The 22,390-nt window shown below is 32.1% G+C and overlaps 1 protein-coding gene and 1 long non-coding RNA gene across 3 annotated transcripts in view; one reads left to right on the forward strand and one right to left on the reverse strand.

The window, feature by feature from the left end:
• Positions 1 to 20,584, forward strand: part of LOC146528475 (homeotic protein empty spiracles-like) — a 33,738-nt gene extending 13,154 nt beyond the window's left edge. Inside the window, exons 2-3 of the mRNA XM_085203272.1 lie at positions 334 to 506; positions 15,858 to 20,584. Of these exons, the coding sequence (XP_085059398.1) occupies positions 334 to 506; positions 15,858 to 16,058 (374 nt within the window). The 3' untranslated portion in view covers positions 16,059 to 20,584. The remainder of the gene's footprint in view (positions 1 to 333; positions 507 to 15,857) is intronic.
• Positions 357 to 22,390, reverse strand: part of LOC146528476 (uncharacterized) — a 104,214-nt gene continuing 82,180 nt past the window's right edge. The window contains exon 4 of one of the 2 annotated variants that reach the window (XR_014879097.1): positions 357 to 495. This is a non-coding gene — a long non-coding RNA (uncharacterized LOC146528476). Of the gene's footprint in view, positions 496 to 11,304; positions 11,889 to 22,390 lie in introns of those variants that run through there. The other variant, XR_014879098.1, reaches the window with a different exon arrangement.

Genomic DNA, 22,390 nt, shown 5'->3' on the forward strand with positions numbered 1-22,390 from the left:
GCCGGCGCGGCGGTCGTTTAGCGGTAATCTTTGCTTAATTTAATTTTAATAGCAGTACGCCATTACAAGGATACTCCGTCCAACACAGGCTGTTATTTGCGAGCTTTGAACATAAGAAAATTTTGCGTTGCGTTTATGTATTATGATAATGTATTGCAAGTGTAATTTAATAAATATTTGGATTTGTAATTTTTTATTTATGTTTAATATGTTAAGTTGCGGAACACACGATTTTGTTTATTAAATCATTCGAAAGTAGAATTTAATCTAAAGATTTATAGTATATTTTGTCAGCTGACCAAATAACTGAACTAATTCTGCATATTTTTCCAGGTCCAGACATCCCCGGCTTCCTCCTCCAACCGTTCCGCAAGCCAAAGCGAATTAGGACAGCATTTTCACCATCACAACTCCTCAAACTTGAACATGCCTTTGAAAAAAATCACTACGTCGTCGGGGCGGAGAGAAAACAACTGGCGCAGGCGTTGAGTTTGACTGAAACGCAGGTAAGGTTTCTTTTGTATTTTGATAAGACCTACACCTTTTAGAATATTTGAGCCCATATATTAATATTTTAATTTCATCGCTCAGATAACGATGGAAAGCGTGGAGTTTAGTTCCGCCACTCACTAAGTTCTGAGGAAAGTGAAGGACGGAAGTGTTTTAATAGGAACGAAGTGTCTGAATTCTTCCTCCCTTGTTTTATAACCATGAAGACTTCTCCGTTCTTTCTCCTTTTCTTATTGGTCTACTGCGGAGATATGCAATACATTGATTGCTTAACATTATTATATCACAGGAAATTAGCATTAAATTCATGATCTTCAATTACTAGTCTAATATACAAATAACTATATGTTTAAATTTATATTAACAATAATAAATTAATACTAAATTCAAAATGGAATCCCAAAGTATTATAAATTTAACGTCGTAGCTTCCTCGTTTATGGGCAATAACGAGTGATGTTCTCAGTTAATACATTCAATAAATACAAGATTTGTACTAATACTAATTAAACTTTAATATTTATGAGATGCCTGATTTCTGTTATATTGAATTCTGTTATTTTTGAGGTTGTCTGATTGCGAATTTTTATGGGTTCTATTCCCACTCAGGGGGTACTGTCATTTCTGTACTCTTGTAGGATAAAACGCAGCGTTGAGTTACCCCACTCACCACGCTACGCCTAGTAATGTCTTGACATATGACATACCTACAGGTATTCTTTTCAGCCTAACATGATATATGCTAGAAAACTGTTGCTATAGAGTAGGCACTGTTTATATATATTGCAGTAAGAATGGATTAAGACTTCAGATTTGCATAGACAATTTATCAAGATATGTTTCATATATTTCTTGTTGTGTACGTTTTCAATTGGATTGGAAAAACGGAGAGTGTAGAACGGAATGGAATTCTTTTCCCTTTGTATAGTCTATTTTTCAAAGAAGGCTGTAGGTTGTATTCCATTATTGTTATAATTCGAAAATTTGACCCTATAGCCTTCGCTTCATAAAAAAACGTATCGATTTCACATTTGTTACCTCAAAGTTAATTTAATTTTTTTATATGTTTAATTGGAAGTGGCGTTACAATAATGAAATCGCTAGTATCACTTGTTTATTTTAAGTAGTATAAAAACTATTAAATACGTTTATAATTACGTTCATTAGGCGTTGCGTGTGGCTTGTACGGACAGCATATGTATAACTCTATAATACGAATATTGATTAAATATTATATTTTAGTATAGGTACAATATAAAAATCGTTTCGTGGTATAGTGGTACAGGGTCCATATGGAAATGCGACAGTTGCTGGTTGAATTCCCACTTGGGGGAATGAACTCGATATTTATTTGTACAGGAGTAACTGAAATAGGAAAAATAATTAAAACAATTAATGTAGTCTTTAACAAGTAGGTATACTTTAAGTTTTTACTTTTTTCAAGTCTTATTCTTTGAATAGAAAAATATTTTTTGCGGGAGTTCCTACAAAAAACCCGCTACAAAAGTATTTTTTTTTCTTTTTGAATATATACCGTCTAATAAAACCAAAAAGAGGATAATTTCGTACTTAATAATACGTATAATTAATAGTTTTCTTTTTTATTAAACAACTTAACTGAAGCAACAACCATTTACAGTCACACCGACATAACAGATAATATTTATTATAAATGTAATATTTTCAATTTTTCTGCTGACGGTACCACCACGCCCGGGTGTGGCCGACTATTAGCCCAGTTTCTTCAGCATTGGTAGCATTTACAGCTGAATGGAAACGATGATTGCGTTTTCACATCGCGGCATTGACTTACAGTACGTACTCGTGGCTAATGTGGGTCGCGTTATCAGTGTTACTTGTATTTTCTACATATATTAATTATAAATTATAAGTCTGAGTATAAACGTGGTGGTTGCTGGTTCGATTCCCGCTCGGACGAATGTATTATTTAATTGAATGTTTCGCGCTACAAGGCAAAGGGTAGCGTTGAATACCGCCACTCAACACGCTATGTCTCATAAATTTGAGAACGGAGTGTCTTAACACTAGGTTTTTTATGCCTATCCTGCTATATGCGGGATGTGATGTAAAGCTAAAAACAAAGAAAACTGATGACTGACAGTAAACACGATGGTCATGGGTTTGATACCATCAGCATACCCGGAGGTTGGCAGCGAGAACCTAGTGTCATTAGTAAGCTTCATTCTCCATTTTTAACACGAATTCGGCGCATTGTATGTTATATGGCGGAACTCGAAGTTGGAGCTGGAAATCTCCAACTTCTCCAATATTTCTCCGAATGGGAATTGAACTAACAACCATCACGTTTATATAGTCAGCCGCTGTCCCAACATCAAATATAAACGAAACGATTTGTTTTAAATAACATACTTATTTTAAACAATCACTATAAGTACTGCTATATCCAAAATTTAATTAACTCGATTGAAACACTAAAAAGGAAACATACGGCCAAATATTATTATCGATATAAAAACAACGTTCTCAATAATATCATACAAAATAACAATACGAGAATGGTAAAACTACTTACCAACACCATTTCATTTTAGCATAAAATATGGTATAAATGAAATTATCGGTTAACGTTTAAGCCATATAACGTAATGCGAAGTAAATTGCGTTCAGGCAAATCGAAAATTGTTTTATATACATATGTCGATATGAAATATTAAACATATTTCATACCAACTCATGTTACCGTAGCTTTGTTTGTGTGGACTTTAATATGTAAAATTGAAAATCTCGTTCCTATAATTTCGAGAAAACCTCTTTTAGTCCTACACTTCTGTACAAATGTCGTTTAAATAGTTTTATATATATACTAGCGACCCCCTTGCGGCTTCGCCCGCTTTTACTACTGGATTATTCATATAATGTATGTTTGCAAAGCACTTAAGATAATGTGAAAATTAATTAAACTCTAATGCAACCCGCATTTTCGTAGTTCCAATAAGGATTTTCCAATTGTTTTACTCGGCAAGGATTTTTTAGTAGGTATCGTAATTTTAAATCTGTGCTACTAATCTTTTCAAGTACTTATTAAAATATATTTAAATGACTATTTTTAAACGGAAGAAATTATAAACAAAAGCCTTCATACTAATAACTACTATAAAAAATATGAAACCAAATATATCGCGCTGAAATAATACATTCAACTCCAATCATCCAATACGTGCAAACGCATCTAAATCTTCGTTTCTATGCCTCTATAGCGGGCGGGTTTTCTTTTTCGAGCTTGTGGTTAATGCTGAAGAGGGTATTCTGTCCCTGATGAAAAGCAAGCACTACGTGGCTGCCTAAGAGCAAAATTAAATAGAATGCATGGGCCGGGAATCGAACCCGGGCCGCCCGCGTGGCAGGCGAGCATTCTACCACGGAACCACCGATGACTGCTCATGACGCGCTTGTATAAGCAAAACGTCGCGGGGCGCGTTTCGCAGCAAGGATGTTTTGATATTGTAACAATTTCTAAAGTACTTATTAAAATGAAAAAACAGTAAAAGACAGTTTTGATCTACATTAAATGGCCAACGTAACTAATATACTTATTTATATGCTGAGAGTAAGGGATAAGTAAAACTTAAGTCGGCACAGCTGATGAGTCAACGGCGTGATGTGTCAACAATTAAATGCGTTTTTCTCTAAAACTATTCGCAAGTTCGAAATAGTGTAAAAAGCAAATTTTATCTTCGTTTAACGTAGAAAATTAATAAAGTATTTTAAAGGATAAGGATTAATACCATTATGGAAAAATATCCCTCACAATAAAAAATATATTGAAATTACTATTTTTAGACAGAAATATGATCACTACACGTTATCCTTAAAAGATAAAAATATGCTCTCGCGGACTTTTTTGTAGATCTTATAAAGAGGAACAATACTCCAGTACATTATTTTCATGTAGTACTTACCATTAAAGCAGCGCATGCGCGAAAGTGTCTCAATGGGTAGGACTTTAGACACATTTATCGTATTTATGTTAATTTACATAAGAATGTACAAATAATAAACTATATATAAACCTTCCCTGAGAAATACTCGACCTAATGGTGAAAACCGCATAAAAATCCGTTGGGTGGTTTAGAAGAAGAAGAGTTAGAAAGTTCAGACAGACACGAAAAGCGACTTTGTTTTATAAGATATAGGATAGGATAGGATAGGATATATCTATAGATAACTAAATTATAAGTAAAACCAAAGTGACTCTCCTTTTTTCATTAAAAATCACCTGTATAATCAAATCTCTATACAACTATCTATGTATATCTTATATTATACAGCGGGGTCACTTATGATATAACATGCGCAAGCGCAGTCAAACATGACACTAAGTTTTTATCAATCTAAGAAAGTGTTGTTCATTTTTACAATTAACATCTAAAATTGGTAGGTAATGAGCCGTAAATAGCACATATATTTATTACATTTTGATGAAGTTTTGCCCGTTTTTGTGGTACTTGGAAATACTTCAAGCGTGTAGTTGAGTCTTGATAATATGAGTAAGTAGTTATTATAATTGAGTAAAGTAATTTGTATATCTTCTTATCGAGGCACGTGATGGTTGTGGGTTTGTTCCCACTCAGGGTAATGGATCAATACAAATTATTTTTATTTCCCCGCTCTAGTAGACAAAGCGTAGCGTTGAGTGTAGCTACTAAAATCTACGAAATTTGGGTGGAAGGTGAGGAACGGGGTCACTAGGTTCCTTCTGTCTGTCCTGCTATACGGGCATAAGTGTGAAGCTGATGTAACCTGATGCACGGTACCAGTTAGGGAAAAAATTAAAAACGATTACTCTTATAATCTCTCTATCTAATCTCCAATCTCTATCCCTAAACTGGGATTCGAATCCACAATCATAATGCTGCAAGTATTACATTAAAAATATCGATAAACATTTTACAACGTATCCTGTGTTACCAACCATAAAAAACAAACTAATAAAGCGTAAATATTTTCTCAGCGTTTTCCACAGTCCCAATAATCAAATTAAGTGCGTAAACATTCCATAATAACTGTATGTTGGCAGCAGCTGTACAATTTGCTTAATAATATAAAATTACTGAACAGGTCCTCTTCGTATGTTGTTTTAATATGGCAACATTGTGCATTAAACCACATAAAACTACTTTAATTATTATTAATGGGATAAGTATACAGGTTTTTAATTGTTATGGATGATGTGTTTTTTATTATGTTTAAGTTCCTTTGCCTACGATTTTTTCTAGGAGCTCATTGTAATTATTAACAAATCCATAATATACATGTATATTTTTTAAATTTTTGAATTTATAATCATAGTCAAAGTTCTAACATCTAAATGGACATTGAACCCATAACTATCGGGCTCCGTTACGACAGCCTCAATTATTTTTAAATTTGTGCTTCAATATAATGAAATTCAATACAGTGTTCCCGTGTAAATAAAGATATCTTAGATATCTGTTTTATAATCTATACAAGGCACAGACTATAAGGTATAGATGTCATAACTAAACTAACCCCTGTCTACCCCCCGGGGACACCGTGTTAACATAACGATGTCCTTCGTTCACTGGAACTAAAACGAGATGATATGTAGTATATACTTAATTTGATAAAATAAAAAATTACTATATCCCGCATTTAGCATGGTATTCAGAGTAGTGTTAAGACACTACTTTTCCTACTTTCCGCTCTTTTGAAGTATTGCGTGATTATATTAAAGCGAAGATTAAAAATTTCGTTATCTACATCTATATTATTATAATTTGTACCTTTTTGTAAAATATAAGGTGTATCTATAGATGTCATAGCTAAACTAACCCCTGTCTACCCCCCGGGGCTATCGTGTTAACTTAACGACGCCCCGCAATCTTCTGAAATTCAAGGAAATGATCTATTCGATATACTTATTAAAATATTTGTTTGTATTTATCACATAATTACAGTAAGTAAATTTATAGTATTTATGTGAGATGATATTGGCTTTATTTGCTAATTTCCAATTCTCGCTTTAATAATAAGACAAAGCACGGCGTTTAATTGCGCCACTCAATCCTCAATATCTCGAAAAATGTAAGTAAGAAATAGTATTTAAACACCAGGATCCCTCTGACTACCCTGCTATACGCGGGATACAGCATGGAGCTGATACGAATGAAATAGACCTAACTAAATATTAGGAATTTATGGGAAATCACCATAAAATTTTAGAATTTGCTTTTAATTTAAAAAGTTAGGTCGTAATAAAAGATATGTTAATCGTACAATATTTGTACAATAAGTTGGGCGGTACCGCGGGGCGCCTTGTTGACACGCTCGCCCTAAAGCACTTAGAGGGTTGTTACTTAATAAATCTTACTTTATATATTATTATTTAATTTATTTTAGGCCAAATTTATGTTATTATAGAAATGATGGTGTCGATTAATTTTTAATTGATACAGTAGAATATTTCATTCGTATATTTAAAGATTCTTAAATAAAACTTTCTGAGAAAAAAAATAAACTTGACCTGCAAACTCCTAGAATGTGCCTATATATAAAAAGCAGCTTCACATGTTATTCTGAACATCAGGGTAGACAGTGGGAACCTAGTCAAGACATTAAGTTCCCCACGCACCGCCAAATTCTCGAGATTTGAGTTTTCATTGGGTGTTGAGTAGCAGAACCCTTAGCCTCAATTTGTTTTGAAATCGAATCTGCGACCGTTAAGTTTACAGTCGGACCCTATGCCTCTAAAATATATTAAAATATACAAATAGATGTAATATTTTTTTTGTATAACAACCCTTATTATTCTGATGAGGGTGAATGCCAATACGCCCCTACGCCCCGCCCAAATCATAATGTTATACCATTTGAAGAATTTGCTACAATTTTCTTTTTTCTTATACATTTTGAATAGTATAGGAATTTGATTTTTTTCTTGGCTAATTGGATGATTAAATGTTTAGTTAATTATTAGAAAAAATTAAAGGTTTGAGTCCAATTTAAGAAATATGTGTTTTTTGTCTTCTGGAATATTTTATAACCTTTATCACTTTTATGAATCGCTGGCTTATTTAAGCACATTAATTAAGATAAATAATTAATTAGATAATAATAAAAAAAAAAGTAAAAAATAGTGTAACGTTGTGTTCAGCTACTCAAAACTGTTGTCCCAAATTCCGAAGGAAACCGGAGGAAAAAGTGTCTTAACACTCTTTCTCTCTGTCTAAGTGCTGTATAAAAACAAGAATAATAATGGTTCATAAATATAGAATAAATTTCAAGAATCTGTTCACTACATATCATTTCAAGAAATTAAATATTTTTGTCTAAAGAACAGCATGGTCTACTGGGCGGGGTCAAATGGCGCCACTCGCGCCGGAAAGACGGCTTCGGGGTTGGCTCGCATTGAACTAATTACAAATAAAATAAAAAAAACCATAAAAATTCTTCTATCACTCGGTAATTGGCAGAAAAACGACCATTTTCATAGTTAATTATAAGCAATTAACTGTTTGAATGAAATGATTTATGTAAAAGATAAAAGTTAAATAGCTTTACATTGTAGAGCTTCAACATAATTCATATTATGTATTTTTTTTAATCATCGTGATATTCACAAAGGACCTAGTGTCTAAACACTCGGTTCTTTGTGAACAAACAAACACTCTAATTTCAATTTTATGCCTATAAAAGAGATTTTAATCGTGTTAAATGCTGTAACTTAACGCTGTAAGTTGACGCCGTGGTGGTAGACGCTACGGCTGAGGGTAAGACCAAGTGGCAGTTTTGAGTTCGATTCCCACTCGAGGGAATCAATAATTTTCATTTCGTCGTATGCAGCGAGAATCTGCAGTAGAAATTAAAAATATTTCAGAAACATTACTTTCATATTAATTTCTTCGAGTAGAAACCGCCACCACCATTACACGTAGACTCCATTCAACTATGCAACAATGGCATCAATTTATTACACTAATAGTAAAATAGCCATTTATCTTAAACTGATATGTAAATTCAAATTTTTTTTTCCACAAATTCTTTAATAGTCCCATTGTGTATTTCTAAAATGAATTGTTTCTTTCTTTTGATTGTATCCAGTATGTTTAAATACGGATATAACATCACAATATCCTGTTTTCCCCGGATACTTCCATTACCTAAAGCTTTTTTTGTATAATTTTTATTACCACTATTAAATATTCAATAGGTATGCACGTCCGTCATAACTTTTCTAACGGAATATTTTTTAAAAGGTGTCTATCGATAGATTAATGAACTTTGATTTCGAATGATTATCGTTTTAATAATATTTTTTAAGTGGCAACATTTTTTTTTAATTACTTGTTAGAAAAAATAAGAACTTACATATACTAATGGATAGATATCCATAGGATATCCTCGTGTTTATAATAAGATTCTTCTGCTCATTCTGCAAGAATCCAAAGCCGTTGGCGATAATTTGATAGAATTGTGTCAACTGACAGATGAATTTCATCAAAATCTACACTCTACTCTCTACACTTGACCACGGACTACTGCAAAATGTTGAAAGAATGTGTACTAAATCAACATTTATGCGATTAATCCGACAGTTAAGTTTCATTAAAAAATCGTAATCGTTTTGGAACGCTGTCCATTTAAATTCATTTAAAATGGGTAAAGATATTTAAATCTCCAAATATCTTCACTTAGCCTTATTTAAGACATTGCCTGCTCGATTGCACAACATAACGCCATACACGCCGCCGTTACCCGTCGTTTCTTATTTTTAAACCATTCTCATATCATCACTTTTAAAATCTCTTACTAACTTGAAAAATGATAGTTTTATACTCAATAAATTAAATTTATTCTTCTGTTTCCGGTGATACTCGAGGCGGAGTTACAGCTATTAATAGGTACAATAAAAGTATTCGAACATCATAAATCATATATAATAATTTAGTGAAAGATCTGTGGTTGTTGGTATCGTAGTTTCACTCTGACAGCTATGCCTGAGGCTATGTGTATAATTCCCAAAAAAATGTGGGAATTTTGGTCAGCGCGTTCTAATTGAACAATTATATTTTCAAATACCTAAATAATTACATGAAGTAACGTAAGTCAATTTAATTATAAAGAGCCGTTTCACGCTGTTTCTCGCTTAGTAATTCACTCCGAGTAGTAATCACAGCCAAAACTCCAGTATTTACAGTCGCTGTGCTAAATTTTATTACACAAATGGGGGTTACGCCATTTGAACTGAGAACTTCAATTATAACTTAACTCACTAAATAAAAATGGCTAACTACACAAAAGATTACCATTAATCACAACCTAACTACCGTACAGAGTGCAGAGTGCAGACACTACCCAATTATAACTAACAATGTAACTATTATTCACATGTAATTGATCTTACACGACCGACGCGCCATCTAAAATTTGTCACATACCCTCCTCTCTCTCTCTCTTTCTCTCCCCCATTAATGGTTCGACAATAAAGTAATAAGCAGATATAATAGCTTTCCACTTAAAATTTTGACTCGATTCACCCCATTGCGCATGCAGCATCCCTTTCTACCGTTTCCACCCCTATTTTTATCTCGCCAAAGCTACTGGGGGTGTAATTGAGTACATAAGAACTTAATAGCATTTCGGAACACCCTATATTTATTCAACGGGTATCGTTACGGATTTTCCCTTCCATCAAAATTGTTTGTCGAGACTTATAACGTTATAGGACCAGCTGTACAAGACCTTTTGATGTATAGGAGTTGCTTGTTTTAAGGGTTCAAAGAGTTTTGGTCGTTATAATGGCAGATGTGCCACTCGAATTAAATTTTATTGTCCCCATACAACACAATGTGATGTATTAAATTTGCATCAAAAGTATATAATTGGTTAATCGTCTCTGATATTATGTTTGTTAATGGAGGTTCTTGAAAGAGTTGGTCCTGGGAGATTAATATGGAATGGGTTCGTTCTGGTTGTTATAATGTTTTGTATAAACTTATGATGATATTTTAGAACATCGTTGGTATCGTGATAGGGTTTTAGATTTTTTATTTTTTTAGATTTAGCTTTTCATTATTTTATTTTAGATGTCTTATTAAGACAGTTATTAGTAGGTTTCTGCTGTTACATTAAACATATAGTATAGCTTCACGTTTTAGTGCGAAATTACAGGAGATGCACCGAGTGCCAAGACACTATGTTTTCCAACCAACCAAGTTTCGAGACATTGCGCTTATTCTTATTACTAGAACGAAGATATTTATTCATTAGAACAAAAAACCTTCGCGCTTACAGTCAGATACTGGGTTACTACATTTACTAATATATTTATCAGTTATTATAAATACTTATAGGTATTGTTCATTTAACCGAAGGCTATATAAAATTATAAAGTTAGGGTTTCATCAAAATGTTAAATTATTGGTTAATATTTCACAATTTTATACGTAATTGGGAAAACAATGGGTTCGCTTTAGATTGATCTTGTAATTGCCGTCATATTTTCAAGGATATTTTTGATTCCATTCTATTTGATTAAATGCTAAGTAGCATTATACTAATATTACCGATATTATAGTTTATTAATATTTGGGCGGTTTGCCTGAAAGTGAGGAACGTTAGTTTCTTAATAGGAAACTGAGAAAATACGATGATTGTAAGTTCGATTCCTACGCGAGTAAATTACTTTCATTTTACCATCGTAGAAGGTAAGCTGATCGTCCACATCAATCGTACCACACAAACAACATACCAACTTTTACTCTAAAACAAGAGAGAAACACTAGTTCTCAAGATTTATTGTACCAAAAAAGCATGTAACTTCCACCTACACCAAACACCACAACAAAAAGAAAGGAAAACCCCATAAAATTTCCCATTACTCGTTAAATTACAAGCGTATCCGTCTATCTTGTCCCATAGGCCAATTTATATGTACCATTGAACGCTACATTCATCATCTGTCCCCGGAGATCCTGATCTGATGCTTACAAAATTTGTAGGGTGATGTTTGTAGATTTTTGTTTGTGATTCAGTTTATTATTACTTAATTTTGATTTTATTATTTATCTATCAAAACTTCTTCTTTTTGTGTTGGTAAAGCCATTTGTTGGACAAGTCTATATATAAGATATATTACTTTAATCGTTTTCGTATTACCCACTGTACATTCGGACTGAGTTACCCTGGGAACTTAGAATGTGTCTTGGGTTTTAACCTTTAGTTATTTTAAAAGGAATATCTCATTTTCAATGTATATTAACCGATATCGATAGGATCAATAATTCTCAGCCTCCATCCATCCATCCATCAGCCTTTTAAGCCTCCCTCCCTCAAAACTCGCCACTCCGTCCAGTCCTGCGCCCTTTGCTTCTCAGCCTATAAGAACGTAATTATAAATGTCAATATTTTAACAATGAACAAAATTGTATGTAATGTTTCTCTTAACAAAATTTTGTATAGAAACTAAAATCGTAATTTCCACATATCGATCTTACTGTAATGCTATAGATAGATAGATTCACATAAATACCTACAGGACGTACGTACTTAAAGGTAGTAAAGTTATTTACAACGCTAAATGACTACTTCAAGAATATGTTCAACAAGGTGTTATGAAAAAAGGTGGCTCGGCTACTTCACGAGGTTGAAATGCCTGTTAAATTGTGTGATAGTGCTGTCTCTTATGGAGGAGGTAGTGGATTCGATTTGAAGTGCTCTTTTTCTTTATTACATATTATATTCTTTATTGTACATTTTTGTAACTTGTGTTAATTATGAGATTTAGTAGAAATAGTTTCACTTAAGTACATGTCTACAGTGGCACAGCATCTCAATAAACGCGACGGTCGTGGGTTCAATTCCCACTCTGAGGAATGAATAACTATCAGTTCCTCACTGTGGCAATGAGAGAAGTGTTCCAGTGTCTGTCTAAATATACGTTTCAAAATCACACATATTCCTTCTCGAAAGTCGGTTAAAAACAGTTAATTCCAAATAACACTTATTGTTCCCAACGCAATGATCACAAACGTTCGCACATAGCCCATAATGACCGGTCTTGTGTCTTTACAAGTTTAACGCGTTTTAAATACGATTAACTCCTATAGCATCTTTATGATTTAATAGCTGTTTGTGTGGTGCTGTTGAGGCCAGTCGTGGCCAGAGGCGCAAACGTGTGACTATAAACGCGACAGGTTGTCGGTTCGATTCTCACTCGAGGAAATGAAATGTTTATTTTTATTTGCTCGCTCTGGTAACGAGGCAAAACGCGGCGTTGAGTACCGCTATTTAATACGCAATATCTCCAGAATTCGACAGATAGTAGGGAACGAAAGTGTCTTAATATAAAAGCGTGATGTGTTATAAAGAACAAAAAAATACACGAAAATGTTTTTTTTTTCAATTTGAATCATTAGTTTCTGAGATCAGTGCGTTTAACTTAATAAATTCGTAAGCTTTATATTATTAGGATATCTTCAATATGCAATCGAATTATTTAATTTTTTTGGCAATTTTATTAAGTTACCTACTCGAATTATTAAGGATTATTTATTTGATTAAATCTATTACATAGAACTGTGTTTATAATAGATATTAAACAATGTACGCAGAGAGCATCTTGTGTTAAAATGTAGCGTTTTTTGGTATTTATGAAATTTAAAAAAAAACATCGTAGGCAGAGGGAACCTAGTCTTCCTTTTATTTAGGTTCCCTCTGCCTACCCTGCTGTGTGTGGGATATAGCGTGAAGCGGAGTTTTTAATTGTACAGATAACTTCGGGGTTGCCAGTATATATAGGTTACTTTTTCCTTAAAAGTCACGTATCATTAAACTACAAAGGGTGCTTGAGTATTCAATGTACATCTAAGTGGATAATGTAGCGTGGCGGAACATTGTCCAAAATTTTTGGGGTTATACGATAATGTATTTAATCATCCATATATAATCGTTAAGTGATTTTGTTATTTTTTTGTAATAAATAACTTAAGAGAGAGAGAGAGAGAGAGAGATGGAGCGTTAGGAAATTACTATATCCGGTTGTGGTTCATAGAAAAATAAGAAAATTTTATTTGATTTACTATTAGGTCCGAAAAAATAAGAAAATACACTTTCTCAATCTTATAAAATATTTAAAACGCATGACAAGATTAAGGAATATGTTAAATCGATAATATTAAATTCTTTAGTATCGCCGAGACAAATTTCTACAGATAGAAAAGATAGTAAGAAGGTATATACGTGTATTTAGTATATTTATGGAATACTAGTTTAGTATACATGTTAACGTAAAAGAAATAAATTAATTGTTATAAACTATGATAATTTGTCAAAAATATTCCGCTTAAATAATTTTTTTTAAGAAAATAAATTCCTTAAGATTACATTTTCCGTATGGCAACACTGTTGCCAACAACGACATAAGCATATAATTATCAACAAATAAAACTGACCAACACTAAACGTTTACAAGGAAACGTAATTTACCATAAAATAAATCATATTATAAGTATTAGTAGGTATATGTGAAACTAAACAATTGTTACAAAATAACGTGAGCATATAATATAACCTCGTTATGAGAAGTCAGTTAAGTCAGTACATTTAATGGCAAAGGAATTGTTTGTAATAAAGTGTAGATTACTCGCCTATAATATGAAGTAAGTACATTTGGTTGCCAACACGACGATAAATCGTTTATTTCACGCTGATTGTGTATATTGTTTTATGTATGTATGTTTGTTCTTTGTTTTTAACGAATATGCAATATATGTGAATTTATTCGTAATGTTTGTATAATGATTGCCATAATTATCTATTGTTGAATTATATCATTTTGAGGCTGAGTTGAGTAAAACAGGAAGTACTTTGACAATTTTTATTTGAAAAATATTGTGTGGTTGTCGGTGTCTCACGCTATAGCACCATCATTATTTTTTTATTATATATAGGAGTTTTAATTATTTTTCCTAATACAACTTGAATTAGGAAAAATACATTACATTTACATGTACTATTCCCTATAAAAAATACATCCTTTTTAGTGCATTTTACTGAACACAATTATTATTCACAACAAACAAGCCAGTTACAATAGTGTTATTCACAAACAGCATTCGTACATAAAGTATTTTTCTATTCAAAACCAATAAAAAGTAATATTTTATAGCTGAAACGCTCGCATTATTTTTCTCAAACAAACTCCGTTTCGCATAGATTTCACCCGCCATTAAACATATGACGGATAACGCAAGATGGCGGACGCGGGAAATCTTTTTGTGTTGCTAGAAATGAAAAATATCAACACTTCTTTTCGTCTATTACTTTTGGGGGTTAGTTTCAACCCTTCATGGTTGGCTTAATCGTGTGTAAATATTATATTGGGGTAACTCCCCCATCTATGAGAATTAATCGAATTATGTAACATAATACAAACAACACATCGTATAGAGTAATATATTATTTGTATGTAATATTTAAAATGATAATCGAACACTTAATTCAAATAGATATATTTTGAATAGGTGTTATACTCACATGTACAAGACATATAAATTTCTTATTTACTTCTATAATAGTTTTAAAACTGAAGAGATGGTTGAACGCTCTAATCTCAGGAACTACTTGTTCGTATTTAAAAATTATTTTAGCATTTAAGTTATCGGGAAAGGTTATATTATCATTTATGAATAGTTTCATTCATTTAATCCACGGTGTCTGCAATAAGAACTACCTCCCTTATTTAGAATTAGGCGTGTGTCATACATAACCACGGGGCAAAGCGACAAATAAACGCTAGAATAATATATAGCGACTGTTTTTATTACTAACGAATATACTCGTATTTGTTAATTGTTCAAAATTTGATCAATAGTTGCCGCTTTATTAACCTAGTAAATTTTTATGATGTTTAGCAATAAAAGTTTAATTTTTAATTAATACCTATACCTAAGCTCTTCTTGACCTTTACATTTATTACTATGAAATATGATCAGTTCTTTATAATTAATTGCAATACCTGAACATTATATCCCAGTTAGGTCTTTAGTTTTAAATATTTTTATTTCAAATCTAATTATTTTAAGAGGTATGATGAAATACAAATCTAATTATTTATTATTTTAACGAGCCCGTCGTGGCATAGCGCCGCAGCGCCTGACTCTAAATTACATCAAAACGCGGCTTTGAGTTATTCTACTCAATAGTTCCGAAATTTGGGTGTAAATTGGTTAATGTGAATCTTGGCACTAGGAGGGTTCCTACCCTGCTATATGCGGGATACAGCACAAGCTGTTGATTAATATTATTTTATTTAATCAATTTATAAAATTATATTTTCTCCCACAGGTTAAGGTGTGGTTCCAAAATAGAAGAACGAAACATAAAAGAATGCAGCAAGAAGAGGAAGCTAAGACTGGTACGAAATCCGGTTCATCCAGCTCCAAGCATGACGATGGTAACCAGTTTAACAATTCCTATGAAGAAGAAGATGAGGAACTCATAGATATGGATATGGATGATTTAAGTGAGAGTGAAAATGAAACGTAAAAAAAATAGTTAGTAGTAAAACGTGACAGGACACAGTGTAAATATAAATGTAATTTAATTAAACATAGATCATTAATTATATTATTTATTTCTTCAATTCTATTTCAATTTTGCATCTGGCAACACTGTAAACTTATTTGTGAAAAAAACAAGCTGAATGATTGTTAAAATGATAAAAAAGCTAACGCCATTAAAATAAAAGCTCATCGCTCAATTTGTATCAATTCTAAATGTCATTAAGTTAACGGACGCAAGATGGCGTCGAGCTCTTGTTAGCGTTTCGAATTATTAAATAACAAAATTGGCCGCATTATAATAGTTTTTGGGATTAAATTAATTAAAAATATACCTCCTTTGAAGCGTTGTGATGTGGGTATAATTAGACAGTTAGATTTTAAACGCAGATAACTAAAAAGCGAGAGGGACAGATTTATAAACAACTGGTTGTTAGACGAGGTAGGGTGTCTACAGATGTATGGCTCGATTGCTGTACGACTTTTGTGGGTCTATTATTAAGAGATGGTAGACGCTTATCGCCGGTTCAAATCTCATTGGTAATTGCTAGGGACGGTACAAAATTGTTTATAAACTGTTGACGATTGTTCTCTATGGCTATTTGTCTACGCGTCCAGAGTGCGATTAGCATCTCGATAGATCACTTCACGCGCTGGCCATTGTACTACCATTGTGTAGCTGGGCCTGATAACTTGACTTATAACGTCAAAATATACAGACTATTTATTGGATTGACTTCTTAGAAGGTTTTTCTGTTGTATTATAAATGGATATGGTTATAAAAGGAATGAGCTTACGTGATATATTTGTTAGATTGCTTATAATATGATAGGTTTGAATTACTTTTTTGGGTTTGGTTCGATGGTGTATTTCTTTTTCTTTGATAACATTTATAACTACGTGTGATTGTGCAAAGGTTCTGGGTTCGATCTCCACTCGGGGGATGCAATTATTTTCATTTTCCCGCTCTAGTAAGTCCGAACGCGACGTTAATTTCTGCCACTCTACAAGCAATGTCTCGTATACGGGCGAAAAGTTGAGAATGGAATATTAAGACACTAGGTTATCTCGGTCTACCCGTCTTCTTTTTTAATATTAAAACGATGTAGGTACTAAGATATAAAAATAACTTGTATCAACATTTTAAAGGTGCAAAGTATTTTTTTTTTTATATTTACTTGAAGAACTAGCTTATAGCGTATATATAGCACTGATTTAATCTAAAAGTCCTATAAAGTGAGATTAATTGAAAAGCAATAAATGAAACATTTACCGGCTATTGTTGCCATCGTGAAATATTAATTACTTGATAACATTAATGCTAATATTTATGGGAATAATGAAATATTATACTTACAGATTAAAAATATTTCATAAAGTAAAAGAAGTATGAAGTGAATAGTTGAAGTCTTCAGAGGTTACTAGTAGACCACTCCAGTTTAGGCTTATATAAATTCTGAAGTGGGCACAAGATTATTATAGAGTGGGAACGGCCGACCTGGCTCCCTTCCATTTCTATGCTCACGATCATATTCTATTTAAATTGAACCAATAGTACAAATTAAGGAAGTTATAAAGGCATCTTCTTTCTCCTTGGACTTCATTTCAGCAGTCTGGGTGGCAAAAGTAAAGTAATCCCACAGAAATGTCCACAGAGCTATTATAAGCCTAATTTGAATTTACTTTTCTGTTCATTGTTCGTTTGATTTACGTCTTAGCGTCGTATTGCGTTCATTCGAAATCAAATTAAAAAGTTTATTTCGCGTAATACCTGCGTATTACAATGTAACGCGGTGTTGCGTTCAACAATGCTTTAAGGGCATAATTGTTTTAAAATATTTTTTTTAGCTTCACCCAACGGGAATCCACGTGATCCTAGTGTTAAAACACTTCATTTCCTACTTTTCGTAGAATTTTCAAGTTTTGTGTGTTGAGTGGTAGAACTCTATGCTGCGCTTAAAAAGACATTGTTACTAGAGCGAGGAAATGAAAATATCAAGCAATTTATTTCCCCAAGTAAATAGTAAGATTAGAGACTGAGGCATTTAATTGTCATAGATTTACCAGTAAAACAAAACAATATTAACATGTAGATAATAAAATACAAAAAAATATTGATGAGAATTTATTAGTTGTTCTTTATACTGTTTTTAAAAAAATCGGTAAGGTATGTTTTAATGTCTGAAACTTGCTTTTAAACCGCTCCGTTCCCCACGCACCGCCCAATTTTTGAGAAATATCGTTTTGAGTCGTGGAACTTAACGCCGCAGTTTGTCTATTTATGTCGTAGAGTTTACGGCGTCAAGAGTCTCTATCAAGGCTGTATGAACAATAAAAAAAAACTTAAAATGTAAATATCTAATGATATGAAAGTAATTTTTACATCTCGATGTATTTTCTTTTTACAGTTCGATTCCACCATTTCCATTTTCCGCTCAATTGAATACAATTTTGATTATCGTTTATTCATTAACTGTGTTTGATTAGCGGCCATGTCGATATTAACTATTACGATAAGTCGATATTTAATTACGCACATTACTGGAGGCAATTATTTTATACAACTATGCTTTGGTTTGTGACTTTACCGTTTAATTTATTTCTTTTACCAATCCATTTTTTTAGTATTTTTTGTTTTTTTTTGTATTTTAAAGAGGCCTACACTTGTAATGTGGGCTCTAGGCTCCTCACTCTGCGACGCGATGGGAACCTGTACGGGGACTCTATACAAAGCTGAGAAGTTTCTTCTCTTACCTTTCTCTTATCGTAAAAGGCAATGTTAGAAAAGCGTATAACCTTAACTTAAGCTAAAGATAATATTCGTCAACAGTTTAAAGTGCATTTTAAGCTCATTTTTTTATGTTTACATATTATATTTCTTATACTCTGTGAACTTCATAAGTGAAAAATTGCAATAAACGTTTTTTTTTTAAATAAATGCTATAGATTCGTTTTATTAGTCACAAGAACTATTTACGCAACAATATTTTTTTCCTTATTTTTTATTATCCACAATAGAAAAATATAAATATAGTTTATAACACAGTACAATAGTTATATAAATGTTTAAATAGATTATTTCGATTAAAAAATCATGGGTTTACTGTATCAGCGCTACATTTTGTTTTGTCTAAGCGTCATTATCGTAGGAATTTTCAGTTTTACCAAAAATTGAATGACATTTAGATGTGTATTTTTTCTAGATAAGACGCATATGTTACTGTAAAAGCCCGTATATTGCTAATTCCTAGGTTTTACTGGTAAATTTTTGCAGTTTGGTAAATGTATCAATTAAGTTGGCAAGCCTAGCCAAATTGGAATGGAAAAACTCTTGAAAGTTTCCTTTTGTATTAAAAGCATTGCAAAACTTAAGCAATCTATTTTATATCATCTTTACATTTACCAAACGACTTTGTAAATTTTGTTATTTATTTTTAAAACCTGAACTTAAGTTTAATTAAATCTTTTTCATTAAATCTTTACAGATACACGGCCTTTTACAGTAACAAAAAAACATATATTAATATTAAATAATATACGAAACTTCGCTCAAAGTATAGTAGTTTGTATAGTTCCTTTAGCTCTATAAATATCTATAATTAGATGATTTGCAATGTTAATCTTCTTATATGAGAATAGACATTTGACAGTTTTAATTTTTTTTTATGTCACAGTAAATATAACAACTTAATTTTATTTTGTAAACACATATTATATATTACGGTAATAGAACGATTTTTGACAGCTCGTTATCGATTTCATATCGATGATTTGAAAAATATTCGTGAATATTCTATTCGAGAAGCACAAAATTACAGTTTATAACTTTAAATTACAGTTTAATTTTGGTAAAATTATATCAAAATCGTTGCTTTCTTTGTAATTTTTTCTATATAAAATTAGATTTAAGATGTGTTGTATGCTACATATCACATGTTTTCCAGCTTCTCCATTAAAGATGTCGTCATTTCTATTATACCCAATTGGTAGCTATGTAAATAATTATTTATTAATGAGTTTCGAGTACTTAAGAGAGTATTAATGCTGCTATGAAATGTATAAGAGATATGTTGAATACGTCTTTTTTAATAGTTTGTGTCGTTTCTTAATTAATTTTTATTTTTAAAGTTTCAATGAATCGATTAGTGAATTCAAAGATATATATTACACAAATTTCAGAAACTGTCACAGCAAAAAGTCTAACTTTTAAACGATTTACTTAAAAAAAATAATTAAAACTATAATTTATAATATAGCAAAGACGTATCTAACTTACAATTAGTCCCAGTATAAATAAATAGTTCCTTTAACCTTTCAAGGCGTAAAAGGATAATGTAAATATTATATAATAAATATAATTCTTAAGTATTGTATTGTAAATTTTATTTAATTAGATGTAAATAAGCGTGTTAGTTAGTTGTAAGTGGACGTGTGGAGTGTTGCAACACTTGCATTGTACGGTTAAATAAATGGACGAGTGATATAAAATATATATGTTTTTACTCATTTAATTTTGTTGTTTTATTGGTTTTTTTTTATGTATTTTGTTCTTTCTTAGAAAACAAAAACCTTTTTAGTTTAGAACTTAATAAGATATCCATACCTTGATAGGTATTGATATACGATGACAATAAAAAATAGTATCTATCGATAATTTTAAAGGTAATTATGGGTGTAAGAATGGCAAGGAGCCGTGCCTTTTCTTATTTGGAATTTAAAAAAATAATGAAAAAACCTTGGAAAGCTAGCACATTTGTAAGGCACTGGATGCTCTGAATGGAATATATATGAGTAGGTACAACCAACTGAATTACTCTTTTGATTTCTGATATTAGCTGAAATAACAAAGAACTAATCTATATATATAAAATCGAAAGGTCACTCACTCATCACGAAATCTCAGAAACTACAAGTGCAAGGAATCTTAAATTTTGCATAGGAGTTACTTATAAGACGTAGGTGCTCGCTAAGACGGGAATTTGCAATATTCGACTTCTAAGGGTTTGTTTTTGGGGTCGAAAATTTGTATGAAACTTCGTTACTACAAATGCTAGGAGTGTCAAATTTTGCATAGACGTCACTAGGACGTAGTCATTGAGACAGAAATTAATAATAACATAGTTGACGCGGGTAAAACCGCGAGCGGGCCGCTAGTTTAAAATGTAATAAAAGAATCCTACTCACTTTTACGAGAATTTTACAAACAGGAAGTATCTACTGGTTCCAATTGAAAATTTATTTTAGTCTTGGATTGTCCATCAATCGAGGAAAGCTATAGGCTATAGATTGTATTACATAACATAAGTTTCGATGTACCTAATCCACTGTAGATACATAAGACACGTAATATCTCTAAAATTGGACTGTGCGTAAGGAACGGAGAGTTTTATCACCAACCTCTCTGTCTAACATAGTAAATGCGGGACGCAGCGTGTAGAAAAAAAATACATAAATTTGATTTGCAAAAAGACAATTGCCGTTTATACACATATATATGTAGATATAAGCCATTAAACTAGTACTGGCTGTTGAATTATTAGTACAAATTATTAAGTAACTTCTATTATTAGTCGACCACACAACTCGATGACGTCACGCCCCACTGTGCAGCCGCTGCATACCGATGCGCACGCGCAACGCATTTTAATATTGATACGTTTATTGCCAATTTGGGTTTGGAGTTCCGTAGATTGTTGTCTTTTTTTTTTTAGTATAATAGTGTTTTTTTAGCTTTGCGCTTAATTTCTAGCGGAGTAGCCAGAAAGGACGAAACGCCTAATGCTACGGTCTCTTCTTCGCTTCGTAAAATACTATAGATTTGAAATATTAAGAACCATTTACAAAACAACTTACTTCAGGCTGTAGACGGGTAAACATAGGGAACGTAGTGTTGAGGCACTCCGTTCTCCATTTATTTTTAAGTTGTAATTTCACTAAGGAATGAAAATTATTATGTTATATTTAGAAACGTATGAAAATTTAAAAAAATGCAATAAAGACGGATCACGGAATCCAATGATTCGTTTTGCGTAACAATACCAAAGAAATTAAGAATATAAGGAATGTCACGAGAAATCACAGAACCTACAGCTATCGTGTCTACAGACAAATTCTGTTCCACTGCGCCACAATGCCATTATAAATTATTAGAGTAAATAAAAAAAGATGTAAACGTTTCAAAAAACACATGACTGTTGTCAGACATAACTTGTGTTACACGCCGTCGTAAAATCACGGATTAATTCACATTTTTATTGTATGTATTGTATGTGTATATATAACATTTATACTGTATGGATGTATGCACATAAACTAAA

This window comes from Heliconius melpomene, chromosome 19 (assembly GCF_056956725.1).
Source record: "Heliconius melpomene rosina isolate 202511_hmr_F chromosome 19, ASM5695672v1, whole genome shotgun sequence".
Classification (NCBI taxonomy): Eukaryota; Metazoa; Arthropoda; class Insecta; order Lepidoptera; family Nymphalidae; genus Heliconius; species Heliconius melpomene.